Here is a 17,871-nt window from a genome sequence, read left to right as displayed (position 1 = left end):
CTGACCCTCCCCCCTCCATCCCTCCCATCCTCATCTCCCACTGGAGCACCCGTGGGTGCTGACCGGTGGGCGCAGCTGGGCGACCCCACGCTGAGCCTGCTGGAGATCTGGGGGGCCGAGTACCAGGAGTCGAACGCGCTGCTGGTGCGGCCGCCGCGGGTGCCCCAGCTGCAGCGCCTGGCGCAGCGCGAGCGCTGTCCCCTGCACGTCGTGGGCACCGTCACCGGCGACGGGCGGGTACGGGGACCCCGGGGTGGGGGGTGGGGGAGCGGAGGGACGTGGGGGCGGTATGGAGGGGTGTGGGACCTGGGGGACGTTGGAGGACACGGATGTGGGGAGCCGAGGTGGAGAGATGTGGGGGGACGTGGGGACACGGGGGGGGGCGTGAGGGACATGGGACGGGAGACGTGAAGGAGATGAAGGACATGGACATGGCATGGAGGGACACGGGGAGATGGAGGGACATGGGGACGTGGAGGGACACGGGAGACGTGGAGGACGTGGACACGGCATGGAGGGACATGGGGAGGTGGAGGGACATGGAGGGACACGGGAGACGTGGAGGACGTGGACACGGCATGGAGGGACACGGGGAGATGGAGGGACATGGAGGGACACGGGAGACGTGGAGGACGTGGACACGGCATGGAGGGACACGGGGAGATGGAGGGACATGGAGGGACATGGGAGACGTGGAGGACATAGACACGGCATGGAGGGACATGGGGAGATGGAGGGACATGGGGACGTGGAGGGACACGGGAGATGTGAAGGACATGGACATGGAATGGAAGGACACGGGGAGATGGAGGGACACGGAGGGACACGGGAGATGTGACAGACGTGGACATGGCATGGAGGGACACGGGGAGATGGAGGGACATGGACATGGGACACGGGAGACGTGGAGGGCGAGGACACGGCATGGAGGGACATGGGGACACGGAGGGACACGGGAGACGTGGAGAACATGGACACGGCATGGAGGGACACGGGGACATGGAGGGACACGGAGGGACACGGGAGACGTGGAGGACATAGACACGGCATGGAGGGACATGGGGAGATGGAGGGACACGGAGGGACATGGGAGACATGAAGGACGTGGACATGGGACACGGGAGACGTGGAGGATGAGGACACGGCATGGAGGGACACGGGGACATGGAGGGACACGGAGGGACACGGGAGATGTGACAGACGTGGACACGTCATGGAGGGACACGGGGAGATGGAGGGACATGGACATGGGACACGGGAGACGTGGAGGACGAGGACACGGCATGGAGGGACACGGGGACACGGAGGGACACGGGAGACGTGGAGGACGTGGACACGTCATGGAGGGACACGGGGAGATGGAGGGACATGGACATGGGACACGGGAGACGTGGAGGGCGAGGACACGGCATGGAGGGACATGGGGACACGGAGGGACACGGGAGACGTGGAGAACGTGGACACGGCATGGAGGGACACGGGGACATGGAGGGACACGGAGGGACACGGGAGACGTGGAGGACATAGACACGGCATGGAGGGACATGGGGAGATGGAGGGACACGGAGGGACATGGGAGACGTGAAGGACGTGGACATGGGACACGGGAGACGTGGAGGATGAGGACACGGCATGGAGGGACACGGGGACATGGAGGGACACGGAGGGACACGGGAGATGTGACAGACGTGGACACGTCATGGAGGGACACGGGGAGATGGAGGGACATGGACATGGGACACGGGAGACGTGGAGGACGAGGACACGGCATGGAGGGACACGGGGACATGGAGGGACACGGAGGGACACGGGAGACGTGGAGGACGAGGACACGGCATGGAGGGACACGGGGACACGGAGGGACACGGGAGACGTGGAGGACGTGGACACGGCATGGAGGGTCACGGGGACACGGAGGGACACGGAGGGACACGGGAGACGTGGAGGACGTGGACACGGCATGGAGGGACACGGGGACATGGGGGCACGTGGGGGTCATAGGACATGGAGGACCAGGACGTGGAGGGATGTAGGGGGGGGACACGGAGGGACATGGGAGACAGGGACATTGGGGGGTGGGGAGGTTGGGGTCCCTCTGGGTCCGAAGGTCCCGGGGTGGGGGTGGGGGTGGTTCTGCGTCCCCCCCCCCCCCCAGGGTGACAGAGGTGGTGCCCGTCCCCACTGCCCCCCCCCCCACCACCCACCACCCACCACCCACCACCCTTCCCAGATCGTGCTGGTGGACGACCTGGCATCCCCCGTGCCCGAGGGGGGGTCCCACGAGGGGCTCCCCACCCCCGTCGACCTGGAGCTCGAGTGGGTGCTGGGCAAGATGCCCCGCAAGGTGAGGGGGCACCCACGGGTGGGGGGTGGGGGGTGGGGGGGAGGGATTAGACCCCCCCCCATAGGAGACCTCCCGTAGGGGCTGAGGAACCTCAAGGGGGCATGGGGACCCCCCCCCAATGGAGGTGATGACCCCTCGGGGTGGGGGGCTCCCTCCTGATTAGGGACCCCTGAATTGGGGGACACCCCGCCCCCCCAGCCGGGTGATATCGGGGACCCGCTCCTAGGGTTGGGGACCCCCAGATTTGGACTCCCCCGTGGTGGGGACCACACGGAGCTGGGGACTGCCAGGTTTGGGGTCACCCTTGGGTGATATCAGGGGACCCCCTAGATTTTGGGTGTGGGGGGGGGCGGCGGCGCTTGGGACCCGGGACCCCCAAGGGTGGGACCTCCGTAATCCCAGAAATCCCCATTTTGGGGACACCCCGGACTGGGGGAACCCCAATTTTGGAGACACCCCCCCCCCAGTTTTAGGTGCCCCCCATAGTTGGTGTCCTCATGGTCGAGGGACCTCCAGAGTCGGGGACCCCTCTGGGTGGGGGCCCCACAGATCCAGGTGGCCCCCCCAGCACCACCTTGGGTGCTGGCCCACCCTGGTCTGCAGCACCCCGATTTTGGGGCCCACCTGGGCGTGAGGGACCCCGCCGCGTGGCCGGGCGTGTCCCACCACCACCACCAACGCCTGTGGGTGCCCCCCCCACCCCCAGGAGTTCATCCTGCACCGGGAGCCCCCCACCCTGCGCCCCCTGAGCCTGCCGCCGGGGCTGACGGTGCGCCAGGCGCTGGAGCGGGTGCTGCGGCTGCCGGCCGTGGCCAGCAAGCGCTACCTCACCAACAAGGTACCCGTGGCCGGGGCACCCTTGGGTGCTCCCCCCCCACACACACACACCCTGTCGCGTCCCCTTCGCGGCTTCCGTCCCCTCCCCCGGCCTCAGTCCCTGTCCCGCGGCCTCGATTTTCTCCCAAGCATCCGTGGCCACCACCACCACCGTGGCCACCACCACCACCATGGCCACCACCTCCATCATGGCCATCATGTCCATCATGGCCATCATCTCCACCGTGGCCACCACCACCGTGGCCACCACCACCACCATGGCCACCACCTCCATCATGGCCATCATGTCCATCATGGCCATCATCTCCACCGTGGCCATCATCTCCATTGTGGCCACCACCTCCACCGTGGCCATCATCTCCATCGTGGCCATCACCTCCACTATGGCCACCACCTCCACCACAGCCACCACCTCCATCATGGCCATCACCTCCATCATGGCCACCACCTCCACCGTGGCCACCACCTCCACCGTGGCCATCATGTCCATCATGGCCATCATCTCCACCGTGGCCATCATCTCCATTGTGGCCACCACCTCCACCGTGGCCATCATCTTCTCCGTGGCCTGGTTCCCCTTCCTGGCCTTGATGTCCTCCATGGCCTCGATTCCCTTCGTGGCCTCGTTTCCGTTCTGTGGCCTCCGTGGCCTCTATCTGCCCCATGGCCTCATTCCCCTTTCTGGCCCTGATGTTCTCCGTGGCCTCGATCCCTCTGATGGACTTTTTCCTCTACTGTGGCCTCCATCTCCTCCATGGCCACCGTTTTCTCTGTTCTCATTCCCCTCCATGGCCCCTTTCCTTTCCCATGGTCTCCATCTCCGCTGTGGCTTCCATCTCCTCTGTGGCCTTCCTAGCCATGATGTCCTCCATGGCCTTGATCCTCTTCGTGGCCTCGTTCTCCTCTCGCAGCCTCCATTTCCACCGCGATCCTCATCTTCTCTGTGTCCTCATTCCCTGCCCGTGGTCTCCATCTCCTCCATGGCCTCATTTCCCTTCGTAGCCTCCTTCTCCTCTGTGGCCTCGGTCCTCTTGGTGGCCTTGTTCCCCTCCCATGGTCTCTGTCTCCTCTGTGGCCTCAATCCCCTTGATGGCCTCCGTCCCCTCTGTCACTCTGATCCTCTCTGTTGTCTCCATCCCCTTTGTGGTCTCCATCTCCTCCATGGCCTCCATCTCCTCCGTGGTCTCGATCCCCTTTGTGGTCTCCATCTCTTCCATGGCCTCCATCTCCCCCGTGGCCTCAAACCCCTCCATGGCCTCGATCCCCTCCATGGTCTTGTTTCCCTTTGTGGCCTCCATGTCCCCCGTGGCACGTCCTAGCCCATGACCCCCACGTGTCCCAACCTTGTCCTTCATGGCGTGTCCTGCCCCATGTCCCTGACATGTCCCAGCCCATGTTCCCCCCCCGCCCTTGCCCCAGTCCGTGTCCCCCGCCACATGTCCTGGCCTGTGTGCCCTTGTACTCCACGCCGTGTCCCCGTGATGTTTCCCACCTCGCGTCCTCCACGCCGTGTCCCGGTCCACGTCCCCCCTGCTGACGCCGGTCTCTGGGGGCAGGTGGACCGCTCGGTGACAGGGCTGGTGGCCCAGCAGCAGTGCGTGGGACCCCTGCACACGCCGCTGGCCGACGTGGCCGTGGTGGCCCTGTCCCACTTCGACACGGTGGGGGCGGCCACGGCGCTGGGCGAGCAGCCCATCAAGGGCCTCCTGGACCCGGCCGCCGGCGCCCGCCTCGCCCTCACCGAGGCCCTCACCAACCTCGTCTTCGCCCGCATCACCGACCTCCGCGTGAGTCCCTCCGCCGTGGCCACGGCCACCGCGGGGGCCACAGCGTGGCCCCAACGCGGCTGCGAGGGGTCATGGCACGGCCGTGGCGGGGGTCAGGCATAGTGGTGGGATGGTCGTGGAGATCAGGGCATGGTTGTGGTCAGCCTTTTGGGTGGGGTCATAGCGTGGTTAGGACGTGGCCATGGCGGGAGGGGTCAGGATGTGACCACAAAGGTCATGGCAGGGTTATGGCATGGCCACGGGAGCCACAGCATGGGCACAGCATGGCCACGGGGTCATGACGTGGCCGTGAAGGTCATGGCACGGTCACAGCAGGGCAACGGGGGTCATGGCCTGGCTACAACGTGGCCGCGGAGTCGTGGCATGGCCACGAGGGTTGTGGCACAGCTACAGCATGGCCACCGGGGTCACAACGTGGCCATGAAGGACATGGCATGGCTGGAGGAGGGGGGGGGTCACAGCATGGTCGGGGGGACACACCATGGCCATGGGGACACACCGTGGCCATGGGGGACACGCCATGGTCATGGGGGACATGGCACAGCCATGCCATGGCCATGGGGACACACCATGGCCATGAGGACACACCGTGGCCATGGGGACACACCGTGGCCATGGGGACAGGCCATGGTCATGGGGGACACGCCATGGTCATGGGGGACACGACACAGCCATGCCATGGCCATGGGGACACACCATGGCCATGAGGACACACCGTGGCCATGGGGACAGGCCATGGTCATGGGGGACACGACACAGCCATGCCATGGCCATGGGGACACACCATGGCCATGAGGACACACCGTGGCCATGGGGACAGGCCATGGTCATGGGGGACACGCCATGGTCATGGGGGACACGACACAGCCATGCCATGGCCATGGGGACACACCATGGCCATGAGGACACACCGTGGCCATGGGGACACGCCGTGTCCATGGGGGACACGGCACAGCCATGCCATGGCCATGGGGACACATTGTGGCCACAGGGACACGCCGTGGCCATGGGGACACGCCATGGTCTTGGGGACACGCCGTGGTCATGGGGACACGCCATGGCCATGCCTTGGGGCAGTTTTGGGGGGTAAAAGGGGACATTTGGGGACACGCGGGGGGCAGGAGGGGACCGGGTTGATGCATCTGACTCTGTCCCCTCTGTCCCCCCCCCCCTTTGGTGTCCCTGTGTCCCCTCCATGTCCCTGTGTCCCCATTTCCCATATGTCCCCGTGTCTGTGTGTCCCCATATCCCCATCCCCTGTGTCCCCCTGTCCCCGCGTCCCCATGTCTGTGTGTCCCTGTCCCCGCATCCACATCCCTGTGTCTCCATCTCCCATGTCCCCCACGTCCCCACATCTGGTGTCCCCACACCCATGTGTCCCATGTCCCCCCCGTGTCCCCACATCCTGTGTCCGGGTGCCCCCACGTCCATGTGTCCCATGTCCCCCATGTCCCCATATCTGGTGTCCCCACATCTGTGTGTCCTATGTCCCCTTGTCCTCATGTCTGATGTCCCCATGTCCATGTGTCCCCTGTCCCCCATGTCTGGTGTCCCCACATCTGTGTCCCTTGTCCCTATGTCCCCCATGTCTGGTGTCCCACATCTATGTCCCATGTCCCCTTGTCCCCACGTCCATGTGTCCCCTGTCCCTCATGTCTGGTGTCCCCACATCTGTGTCCCATGTCCCCTTGTCCCCATGTCCATGTGTCCCCATGTCCCCCATGTCTGGTGTCCCCACATCTATGTCCCATGTCCCCTTGTCCCCACGTCCATGTGTCCCCTGTCCCTCATGTCTGGTGTCCCCACATCTGTGTCCCTTGTCCCTATGTCCCCCATGTCTGGTGTCCCCACATCTGTGTCCCATGTCCCCTTGTCCCCATGTCCATGTGTCCCCATGTCCCCCATGTCTGGTGTCCCCATGTCCATATGTCCCATGTCCCCTTGTCCCCATGTCCATGTGTCCCCTGTCCCTCATGTCTGGTGTCCCCACATTTGTGTCCCCTGTCCCCTTGTCCCCACGTCCATGTGTCCCCTGTCCCTCATGTCTGGTGTCCCCACATCTGTGTCCCATGTCCCCTTGTCCCCATGTCCATGTGTCCCCTGTCCCTCGTGTCTGGTGTCCCCACATCTGTGTCCCTTGTCCCCTTGTCCCCATGTCCATGTGTCCCCATGTCCCCCATGTGTGGTGTCCCCATGTCCATGTGTCCCTTGTCCCCTTGTCCCCATGTCCATGTGTCCCCTGTCCCCCATGTCTGGTGTCCCCACATCTGTGTCCCATGTCCCCTTGTCCCCATGTCCATGTGTCCCCATGTCCCCCATGTGTGGTGTCCCCATGTCCATGTGTCCCCTGTCCCCCATGTCTGGTGTCCCCACATCTATGTCCCATGTCCCCTTGTCCCCACGTCCATGTGTCCCCTGTCCCTCATGTCTGGTGTCCCCACATCTGTGTCCCATGTCCCCTTGTCCCCATGTCCATGTGTCCCCTGTCCCCCATGTCTGGTGTCCCCACATCTATGTCCCATGTCCCCTTGTCCCCACGTCCATGTGTCCCCTGTCCCTCATGTCTGGTGTCCCCACATCTGTGTCCCATGTCCCCTTGTCCCCATGTCCATGTGTCCCCATGTCCCCCATGTGTGGTGTCCCCATGTCCATGTGTCCCCTGTCCCCTTGTCCCCATGTCCATGTATCCCCTGTCCCCCATGTCTGGTGTCCCCACATCTGTGTCCCATGTCCCCTTGTCCCCATGTCCATGTGTCCCCATGTCCCCCATGTGTGGTGTCCCCATGTCCATGTGTCCCCTGTCCCCTTGTCCCCATGTCCATGTATCCCCTGTCCCCCATGTCTGGTGTCCCCACATCTGTGTCCCATGTCCCCATGCCCCCATGTCCATGTGTCCCCTGTCCCCCATGTGTGGTGTCCCCACATCTGTGTCCCATGTCCCCTTGTCCCCATGTCCATGTGTCCCCATGTCCCCCATGTGTGGTGTCCCCATGTCCATGTGTCCCCTGTCCCCTTGTCCCCATGTCCATGTATCCCCTGTCCCCCATGTCTGGTGTCCCCACATCTGTGTCCCATGTCCCCATGCCCCCATGTCCATGTGTCCCCTGTCCCCCATGTCTGGTGCCCCCACATCTGTGTCCCTTGTCTCCTTGTCCCCATGTCCATGTGTCCCCTGTCCCCCATGTGTGGTGTCCCCATGTCCATGTGTCCCCTGTCCCTCATGTCTGGTGTCCCTACATCTGTGTCCCTTGTCCCCTTGTCCCCATGTCCATGTGTCCCCATGTCCCCCATGTGTGGTGTCCCCATGTCCATGTGTCCCCTGTCCCCCATGTCTGGTGTCCCCACATCTATGTCCCATGTCCCCTTGTTCCCATGTCCATGTGTCCCCTGTCCCCCATGTCTGGTGTCCCCACATCTGTGTCCCATGTCCCCTTGTCCCCATGTCCATGTGTCCCCATGTCCCCCATGTGTGGTGTCCCCATGTCCATGTGTCCCCTGTCCCCCATGTGTGGTGTCCCCACATCTGTGTCCCTTGTCCCCTTGTCCCCATGTCCATGTGTCCCCTGTCCCCCATGTCTGGTGTCCCCACATCTGTGTCCCTTGTCCCTATGTCCCCCATGTGTGGTGTCCCCATGTCCATGTGTCCCCTGTCCCCTTGTCCCCATGTCCATGTGTCCCCTGTCCCCCATGTCTGGTGTCCCCACATCTGTGTCCCTTGTCCCTATGTCCCCCATGTGTGGTGTCCCCATGTCCATGTGTCCCCTGTCCCCTTGTCCCCATGTCCATGTGTCCCCATGTCCCCCATGTCTGGTGTCCCCATGTCCATGTGTCCCCTGTCCCCCATGTCTGGTGTCCCCACATCTATGTCCCATGTCCCCTTGTCCCCACGTCCATGTGTCCCCTGTCCCCCATGTCTGGTGTCCCCACGCCCCGTGTCCCCGTGTGTCCCCCTCCCCCCCCGCAGGACGTGAAGTGCTCGGGCAACTGGATGTGGGGGGGGAAGGCGGGGGCGGAGGGGGGGGCGCTGGCGGGCGCCTGCGGGGGCCTCTGCCGCCTCCTGCGCCGCCTCGGCGTCGCCCTCGACGGCGGCAAGGACTCGCTGAGCATGGCGGCCCGCGTGGGCGCCCGCACCGTCCTGGCGCCCGGTGAGCACCCGCCGGGGGGGGGCGGGGGAGCGGGGGCACCCGCGGGTGCTGCTGGGGGTGGGGCCAGCTGTGGGTGCATGCAAAAGGGGAGGGGGGCACCCATGGGTGCTGGTGGGAGGGTGGGGGGCCAGTCGTGGGTGCTGGTGGGGGTGGGTGTCCAACCATGGGTGCCTGCAAAGGGGGGGGATCCACCCATGGGTGCTGGTGGGAGGGTGGGGGGCCAGTCGTGGGTGCTGGTGGGGATGGGTGTCCAACCATGGGTGCCTGCAAAGGGGGGGCACCCATGGGTGCTGGTTGGAGGGTGAGGGTCCACCCATGGGTGCTGGTGGGGGTGGGTGTCCAACCATGGGCACCTGCAAGTGGGGCACCCATGGGTGCTGGTGGGAGGGTGGGGGTTCACCCATGGGTGCCTGCAAGTGGGGTACCCATGGGTGCTGGTTGGAGGGTGAGGGTCCACCCATGGGTGCTGGTGGGGATGGGTGTCTAACCATGGGTGCTAGTGGGGGTGGGGGTCCGACCGTGGGTGCTGGTGGGGATGAGTGTCCACCCATGGGTGTTTGCAAGGGGACACCCATGGGCCCTGCTGGGACTGGGAGTCCACTCATGGGTGCTGGTGGGGGTGATGGAGGTCCACCCATGGGTGCTGATGCAGGTCCGCCTATGGGTCAGCTGGGGGTGGGGGTCCACCTATGGGTGCTGGTGGGGATGGGGGTCCACCTGTGGATGCTTGCAAGGGGCTGGGGGGTCCAGGCATGGGTGCTGTGGGGGTGAGAGATCCACCCATGGGTGCTGGTGGAGGTGGGGTCCACCCATGGGTGCTGGTGGGGATGGGGGGTCCAGCCACAGGTGCTTGCAAGGGGGGGCACCCATGGGTACTGGTGGGGGTGATGGAGGTTCACCCATGGGTGCTGCTGCCGTGGGTGGGCCCCTATGTGTGCTGCAAGAGGGAGCATCCATGGGTACTGGTGGGAACGGCACCCCCATGCATAGGTGCTTGCATGGGGGGGCACCCTAGGGTGCTACTGGGGGGGAGGCTGATCGTGGGTGTCACCAGCATGGAGGTGGCACCCATGGGTGCTGCTGGCATTGGAGCAGAGTGTGGATGTCACCAGCAGGGAGGGGGCTGGTTGGTGTCACCCATGTGGTTGTGGCACCCATGGGTGTTAGGGGTTGGAGGATGCCCAGGGATGCTGTTGGATTGGGCAAGGGGTGTTCACCAGCTGGGTGGTGGCACCTATGGGTGCTTCTGGCATGGAGGGGGCACCTGAGGTGCTGCCGAGGGGAGGCTGGTGCTGGGTGTCATCAACATGGAGGTGGCACCTGTGGGTGCCACTGGTGTGGGGAGGGTGTCACCGGTGTGAAGGTGGCACCCATGGGTGCTATGGGAGCAGAAGGGGGTCCCAGCACCCACGGGTGCCACCTCCCGGTGGTGGCAACGGTAACCATCGTGGGTGCCACCATCCCAGTGGTGGTCCCAGGGGTGGTGGAAGCAGCACCCATGGGTGTCACCCCACCAGTGGTGGCCCCGGGAGGGGCAGCGGCAGCACCCATGGGTGCCCCCATGGCACTGACCCCCCCCCATCCCCCAGGCACCCTGGTGGTCTCCGCCTACGCTGTGTGCCCCGACATCACGGCCACTGTCACCCCCGACCTCAAGTGTCCTGATGGCCAAGGTGAGGCGAGGAGGCAGCACCCAAAGGTGCTGGGGTGCCATGGCCGGGGGGTGGCACCCCTGGGTGGCTCTGAGGTCCTGTGGGTCCCGTCCCCTCTGTGACGGGTGCTGTGGGTCCAGGGATGACGCTATGGGTGCAGGGATGATGCTATGGGTGCAGGGATGGTGCTATGGGTCCAGGGACGATGCTATGGGTGCAGGGGGGGGTCCCCCCACCCCCACTGATGGCGCTGTGGGTGCAGGCACGGTGCTGTGGGTGCCCCTGAACCCGGGGAAGCACCGCTTGGGGGGCAGCGCCCTGGCCCAGGTCTTCGCCCAGCTGGGCGACTCCTGCCCCGACCTGGAGGACCCCGAGGTGCTGGCGGCCGCCTTCCGCGTCACCCAGGAGCTGCTGCAAGGTGGGTGCCCCCCCAGCCCCACGGACTGGGGTCTGGTGAGGGTGCTGTGTGTGTGGAGGGGGGGGTCACTGGGGTGCCGTTGGGGGGGTATTTGGGTCGTGTGGGGGGTTGTTGGGTGCTATGGGTGTGTTGGAGGTGTCATTGGATGAGGGTGGTTGGGTGCTCTGGGGTGGTCATTGGGTGCTATGGGGGGCTTGGGGGGCATTGGGGTGTCATTGGGTGCTATGGGGAGTTATAAGGGGTCTATGGGGGGGGTTGGAATGTAATTGGGTGCCATGGGGGGGTCATTGGGGGTCTCATTGGGTGCTATGGGGGTTCACTGGGTGCTATGGGGCATTGGAGTGTCATTGGGTGCTATGGGGATCATTGGGTGCTGTGGGTATTGGGGTGTCACTGGGTGCTCTGGGGGTTCATCAGGTGCTATGGGGGTTCATCAGGTGCTATGGGGGTTCATTGGACTCTGGGCAGATTGGGGCATCATTGGGTGCTATGGGGTGCTCATTGGGTGCTATGGGGCATTGGGGTGTAATTGGGTGCTGTGGGGTGCTCATTGGGTGCTGTGGGGCATTGGGGTGTCATTGGGTGCTGTGGGGGGCTCATTGGGTGCTATGGGGCATTGGGGTGTCATTGGGTGCTGTGGGGTTTCTTTGGACTCTCTGGGAGTATTGGGGTGTCATTGGGTGCTGTGGGGGGCTCATTGGGTGCTATGGGGCATTGGGGTGTCATTGGGTGCTATGGGGGGCTCATTGGGTGCTATGGGGCATTAGGGTGTCATTGGGTGCTATGGGGGCTCATTGGGTACCGTGGGGCATTGGGGTGTCACTGGGTGCTATGGGGCACTCATTGGGTGCTGTGGGACATTGGGGTGTAATTGGGTGCTATGGGGTGCTCATTGGGTGCTGTGGGGCATTAGGGTGTCATTGGGTGCTGTGGGGTTTCTTTGGACTCTCTGGGAGTATTGGGGTGTCATTGGGTGCTGGGGGGGCTCATTGGGTGCTGTGGGGCATTGGGGTGTCATTGGGTGCTATGGGGTGCTCATTGGGTGCTATGGGGCATTAGGGTGTCATTGGGTGCTATGGGGCACTCATTGGGTGCTATGGGAGTTCATTGGGTGCTATGGGGGTTCATGGGACTCTGGGGAGATTGGGGCATCATTGGGTGCTATGGGGCACTCATTGGGTGCTATGGGGCATTGGGGTGTCATTGGGTGCTATGGGGGGCTCATTGGGTGCTGTGGGGCATTAGGGTGTCATTGGGTGCTATGGGGGCTCATTGGGTGCTGTGGGGCATTGGGGTGTCACTGGGTGCTATGGGGGGCTCATTGGGTGCTGTGGGGCATTGGGGTGTCACTGGGTGCTATGGGGTGCTCATTGGGTGCTATGGGGCATTAGGGTGTCATTGGGTGCTGTGGGGGGCTCATTGGGTGCTGTGGGGCATTGGGGCGTCATTGGGTGCTCGGGGCGGGGGGTCCCATCCTGCCGGGGCGCAGAGCGGGTGCTGAGCGCCGGCCACGACGTCAGCGACGGGGGGCTGCTGGGCGGCGCCCTGGAGATGGCCTTCGCCGGCAACTGCGGGCTGCGGCTGGACGTCCCCCCCGGGCCACCCGGCGCCACCCGTGAGTGACGGGGACACCACCATGGGGACAACCAACCTGGGGGCACCGCCATGGGGGGGGGCACCGCCATGGGGGCACCACCGTGGGGACACCACCCTGGGGACAACCAACCTGGGGGCACCGCCATGGGGACATCCAACCTGGGGACACCACCATGGGGACATCCCGCCATGGGGACACCTCCACGGGGTCAACCAGCCTGGGGACGTCCCGCCGGGGGGGGGGGGCACCGCCCTTGGGGGTCTTGTCCACCCTTGTCCACCGCCCTTGTCACCCTGGTGACACCACCGTGGGGACGTCCCGCCATGGGGACACCTCCATGGGGACATCCAACCTGGGGGCACTGCCAGGGGGGCACCACCATGGGGACATCCAACCTGGGGGCACCACCATGTGGACACCTCCACGGGGACATCCCGCCGTGGGGACACCCCGCTGTGGGGACACCACCATGGGGACATCCAACCTGGGGACACCACCATGGGGGCACCTCCATGGGGACATCCAACCTGGGGACACCACCGTGGGGACATCCAACCCAGAGACACCCCCACCCTGGGGACATCCCACCATGGGGATGTCCCCACCCTGGGGACACCACCGTGGGGACATCCAACCTGGGGACACCACCGTGGGGGCACCTCCATGGGGACATCCAACCTGGGGGCACCACCATGGGGACACCTCCACGGGGACATCCCACCATGGGGACACCACCGTGGGGACATCCAACCCGGAGACACCCCCACCCTGGGGACATCCCACCATGGGGATGTCCCCACCCTGGGGACACCACCGTGGGGGCACCTCCACGGGGACATCCAACCTGGGGGCACCACCATGTGGACACCTCCATGGGGACATCCCGCTGTGGGGACGTCCTGCCGTGGGGGCACCACCGTGGGGACGTCCCGCCATGGGGACACCTCCATGGGGACACCTCCACGGGGACATCCCACCATGGGGACACCACCGTGGGGACAACCAACCTGGGGACACCACCAGCCTGGGAACATCCCACCCTGGGGCCGTCCCACCCTGGGGACATCCCATCTGAGGACAGCCACCATGGGGACACCCCCACCCTGGGGACGTCCCACCATGGGGACGCTCCGCCTGGGGTCAACCCCCGCCCCGGGGACAGGCACCCTGAGGACATCCACTGCCTTGAGGACAACCCCCACCCTGGTGTCCCCACGTCCCCATGGTGTCCCCACGCCATGTCCCCACATCCCTGTGTCCCCATGGTGTCCCCACGTCCCCATGGTGTCCCCACGCCATGTCCCCACATCTCCATGGTGTCCCCACGCCATGTCCCCATGTCCCGATGGCATCTCCATGCCATGTCACTGTGTCCCCATGTCCCCATGGTGTCCCCACACCATGTCCCCACATCCCTGTGTCCCCATGGTGTCCCCACGTCCCCATGGTGTCCCCACGCCACATCCCCATGGCGTCCCCACGCCATGTCCCCGTGTCCCCGTGGTGTCTCCACATCCCCATGGTGTCCTCATGTCCCCACACGTTGTCCCCGCGTCCCCATGGCGTCCCCACGCCGTGTCCCCACGTCCCTACAGTGTCCCCGTGTCCCCACATGTTGTCCCCATGTCCCCGTGGCATCCCCATGCCGTGTCCCCACATCCCCATGGTGTCCCCGCGTCCCCACGTCATCCCAACGCCGTGTCCCCACATCGTCCCCGTGTCCCCATGGTGTCCCCATGGCACCCCCCACATCCCCGCCGCGTCCCCACAGGGTCCCCGTGTCCCCACCTCGTCCCCACATCCCCATGGTGTCCCCATGGCGCCCCCCACATCCCCGCCGCGTCCCCGCGCCGTGCCCCCATGGGGTCCCCGTGTCCCCACGGGGTCCCCACGTCCCCACGTCATCCCCATGTCCCCATGGCACCCCCCACCTCCCCGTTGCGTGTCCGCGCCGCGTCCCCACGGTGTCCCCACGTCCCCACGGGGTCCCCGCGTCCCCACGGCATCCCCATGGCACCCCCACATCCCCGCTGCGTCCCCACACCGTGTCCCCACGCCGCGTCCCCACGCCGCGTCCCCACGTCCCCATGGTGTCCCCACGCCGTGTCCCCACGGGGTCCCCGTGTCCCCATGGTGTCCCCACGCCGTGTCCCCACGTCCCCACGTCATCCCCGCGCCGTGTCCCCACGGGGTCCCCGTGTCCCCATGGTGTCCCAACGCCGCGTCCCCACGTCCCCACGTCATCCCCGCGCCGTGTCCCCACGTCGTCCCCGTGTCCCCATGGTGTCCCCACGCCGCGTCCCCACGTCCCCACGTCATCCCCGCGCCGTGTCCCCACGTCGTCCCCGTGTCCCCATGGTGTCCCCACGGGGTCCCCGCGTCCCCACGGCATCCCCATGGCGCCCCCCACCTCCCCGCCGCGTCCCCATGGTGTCCCCATGGCGCCCCCCACATCCCCACCACGTCCCCGCGCCGCGTCCCCATGCCGTGTCCCCACGTCCCCACGCCGTGTCCCCACGGCGTCCCCACGCCGTCCCCACGCCGTCCCCACGGCGTCCCCGCAGCGCTGGCGGTGCTCTTCGCCGAGGAGCCGGGGCTGCTGCTCGAGGTGGCCGCGGGCCACGCGGTGGCCGTGACCCGGCGCTACCGGGCCAGCGGCGTCCAGTGCGTGTCCCTGGGCCACAGCGGTCCCCAAGGTCCCCAGGCCACGGTGAGCCGCCGCGGGCACGTGGGGGGCGCGTGGGGGGCGCGTGGGGGGCACCGAGCAGCTCCGGGAGCCCCTGGGCAGGTCCCCAGTGCCGTATTGGCCACATGTGCTTAGCGTGTGCTTGGCGTGTGCGTGACCCAGGGTGGCCGTGGGTGGTGTGGGTGGCCCTGGGGGGCACCGAGGAGCTCCGGGAGCCCCTGGGCAGGTCCCCGGTGCCCACCCAGGCTGTATTGGTCACATGTGCTTAGCGTGTGCTTAGCGTGTGCATGACCCAGTGTGTCCATGGGTGGCCGTGGGGGGCACCAAGGAGCTCCGGGAGCCCCTGGGCAGGTCCCCGGTGCCCACCCAGGCTGTATTGGTCACATGTGCTTAGCGTGTGCTTAGCGTGTGCATGACCCAGTGTGTCCATGGGTGGCCGTGGGGGGCACCGAGCAGCTCCGGGAGCCCCTGGGCAGGTCCCCGGTGCCCACCCGTGCCATATTGGCCATATGTGCTTAGCATGTGCTTAGCGTGTGCGTGACCCAGTGTGTCCATGGGTGGTGTGGGTGGCCGTGGGGGGCACTGAGGAGCTCCGGGAGCCCCTGGGCAGGTCCCTGGCGCCCACCCGTGCCATATTGGCCATATGTGCTTAGCGTGTGCTTGGCGTGTGCGTGACCCAGTGTGGCCGTGGGTGGTGTGGGTGGCCGTGGGGGGCACTGAGGAGCTCCGGGAGCCCCTGGGCAGGTCCCCGGTGCCCACCCGTGCCATATTGGTCACATGTGCTTAGCGTGTGCTTAGCATGTGCGTGACACAGTGTGTCCATGGGTGGTGTGGGTGGCTGTGGGGGGCACCGAGCAGCTCCGGGAGCCCCTGGGCAGGTCCCCGGTGCCCACCCGTGCCATATTGGCCATATGTGCTTAGCGTGTGCTTAGCGTGTGCGTGACCCAGTGTGTCCATGGGTGGTGTGGGTGGCTGTGGGGGGCACCGAGCAGCTCCGGGAGCCCCTGGGCAGGTCCCCGGTGCCCACCCGCGCCATATTGGCCATATGTGCTTAGCGTGTGCTTAGCGTGTGCGTGACCCAGTGTGTCCATGGGTGGTGTGGGTGGCCGTGGGGGGCACCGAGCAGCTCCGGGAGCCCCTGGGCAGGTCCCCGGTGCCCACCCGCGCCATATTGGCCATATGTGCTTAGCGTGTGCTTAGCGTGTGCGTGACCCAGTGTGTCCATGGGTGGTGTGGGTGGCCGTGGGGGGCACCGAGCAGCTCCGGGAGCCCCTGGGCAGGTCCCCGGCGCCCACCCGCGCCATATTGGGCACCCGCTCTTAGCGTGTGCTTGGCGTGTGCGTGACGCCCGGCGCCGGCCGCAGGTGCGGGTGGCCGTGGGGGGCACCGAGGTGCTCCGGGAGCCGCTGGCCGAGCTGCGGGCGCTCTGGGAGGCCACGAGCTTCGCGCTGGAGCGGCTGCAGGCGGCGCCGGGCTGCGTGGCCCAGGAGGAGGCCGGCCTGGCCCGGCGCCGCGGCCCCAGCTTCCGCCTGACCTTCGACCCCGCGCTGCCGCCCCCCCTGCTCCGCCGCCTGGGTGCGGGTCCCGGGGGGTGGGGGGGGGGTGGGGGGGTCCCGGGGGGGGGGGATATGGGAGGGATATGGGGTGGGGTCTTGGGGGAGACATGGGGGTTATGGGGGTCCCTGGGGGGGTTATGGGGGGGGGTCTTGGGGGAGACATGGGGGTTATGGGGGTCCCTGGGGGGGTTATGGGGGGGGGTCTTGGGGGAGACATGGGGGTTATGGGGGTCCCTGGGGGGGTTATGGGGTGGGGTCTTGGGGAGACATGGGGGTTATGGGGGTCCCTGGGGGGGTTATGGGGGGGGGTCTTGGGGGAGACATGGGGGTTATGGGGGTCCCTGGGGGGGATATGGGGGTTATGGGGGGGGTCTTGGAAGTTCCTGGGGGTCCCTGGGGGGGATATAGAGGTTATGGGGGGGTCTTGGGGGAGACATGGGGGTTATGGGGGTCCCTGGGGGGGTTATGGGGGGGGGTCTTGGGGGAGACATGGGGGTTATGGGGGTCCCTGAGGGGGGGTTATGGGGGGGTCTTGGGGGAGATATTGAGGTTATGGGGGTCCCTGGGGGGGATATGGGGGTTATGGGGGGGGTCTTGGAAGTTCCTGGGGGTCCCTGGGGGGGATATGGGGATCCTGGGGGGGCTCTTGGGGGAGACATGGGCGTTATGGGGGGTCCTAGGGGGTTATGGGGGTCCCTGGGGTGGATATGGGGGGGGTCCCTGGGGGGATATGGGGGTTATGGGGGGGTCTTGGGGGAGACATGGGGGTTTTGGGGGGTCCCTGGGGGGATATGGGGGGTCCCTGGGTTGATATGGGGGTTATGGGGGGGTCTTGGGGGAGACATGGGG

At 66.2% G+C, this 17,871-nt stretch overlaps 1 protein-coding gene across 1 annotated transcript in view; it reads left to right on the top strand.

Annotated features, from left to right (window-relative positions):
* Positions 1-17,871, top strand: part of PFAS (phosphoribosylformylglycinamidine synthase) — a 48,783-nt gene that overhangs the window by 20,149 nt on the left and 10,763 nt on the right. Inside the window, exons 14-23 of the mRNA XM_062600881.1 lie at positions 76-237; positions 2,231-2,344; positions 3,051-3,182; positions 4,738-4,968; positions 8,933-9,113; positions 10,703-10,786; positions 11,028-11,183; positions 12,673-12,798; positions 15,345-15,490; positions 16,831-17,068. Of these exons, the coding sequence (XP_062456865.1) occupies positions 76-237; positions 2,231-2,344; positions 3,051-3,182; positions 4,738-4,968; positions 8,933-9,113; positions 10,703-10,786; positions 11,028-11,183; positions 12,673-12,798; positions 15,345-15,490; positions 16,831-17,068 (1,570 nt within the window). The remainder of the gene's footprint in view (positions 1-75; positions 238-2,230; positions 2,345-3,050; positions 3,183-4,737; positions 4,969-8,932; positions 9,114-10,702; positions 10,787-11,027; positions 11,184-12,672; positions 12,799-15,344; positions 15,491-16,830; positions 17,069-17,871) is intronic.

Source organism: Rhea pennata, unplaced genomic scaffold, assembly GCF_028389875.1.
Source record: "Rhea pennata isolate bPtePen1 unplaced genomic scaffold, bPtePen1.pri scaffold_134, whole genome shotgun sequence".
In the NCBI taxonomy this organism is placed as follows: domain Eukaryota; kingdom Metazoa; phylum Chordata; class Aves; order Rheiformes; family Rheidae; genus Rhea; species Rhea pennata.
The sequence above is the reverse complement of the archived record's forward strand: the minus strand, read 5'-3'. Positions and strand labels throughout refer to the sequence as shown.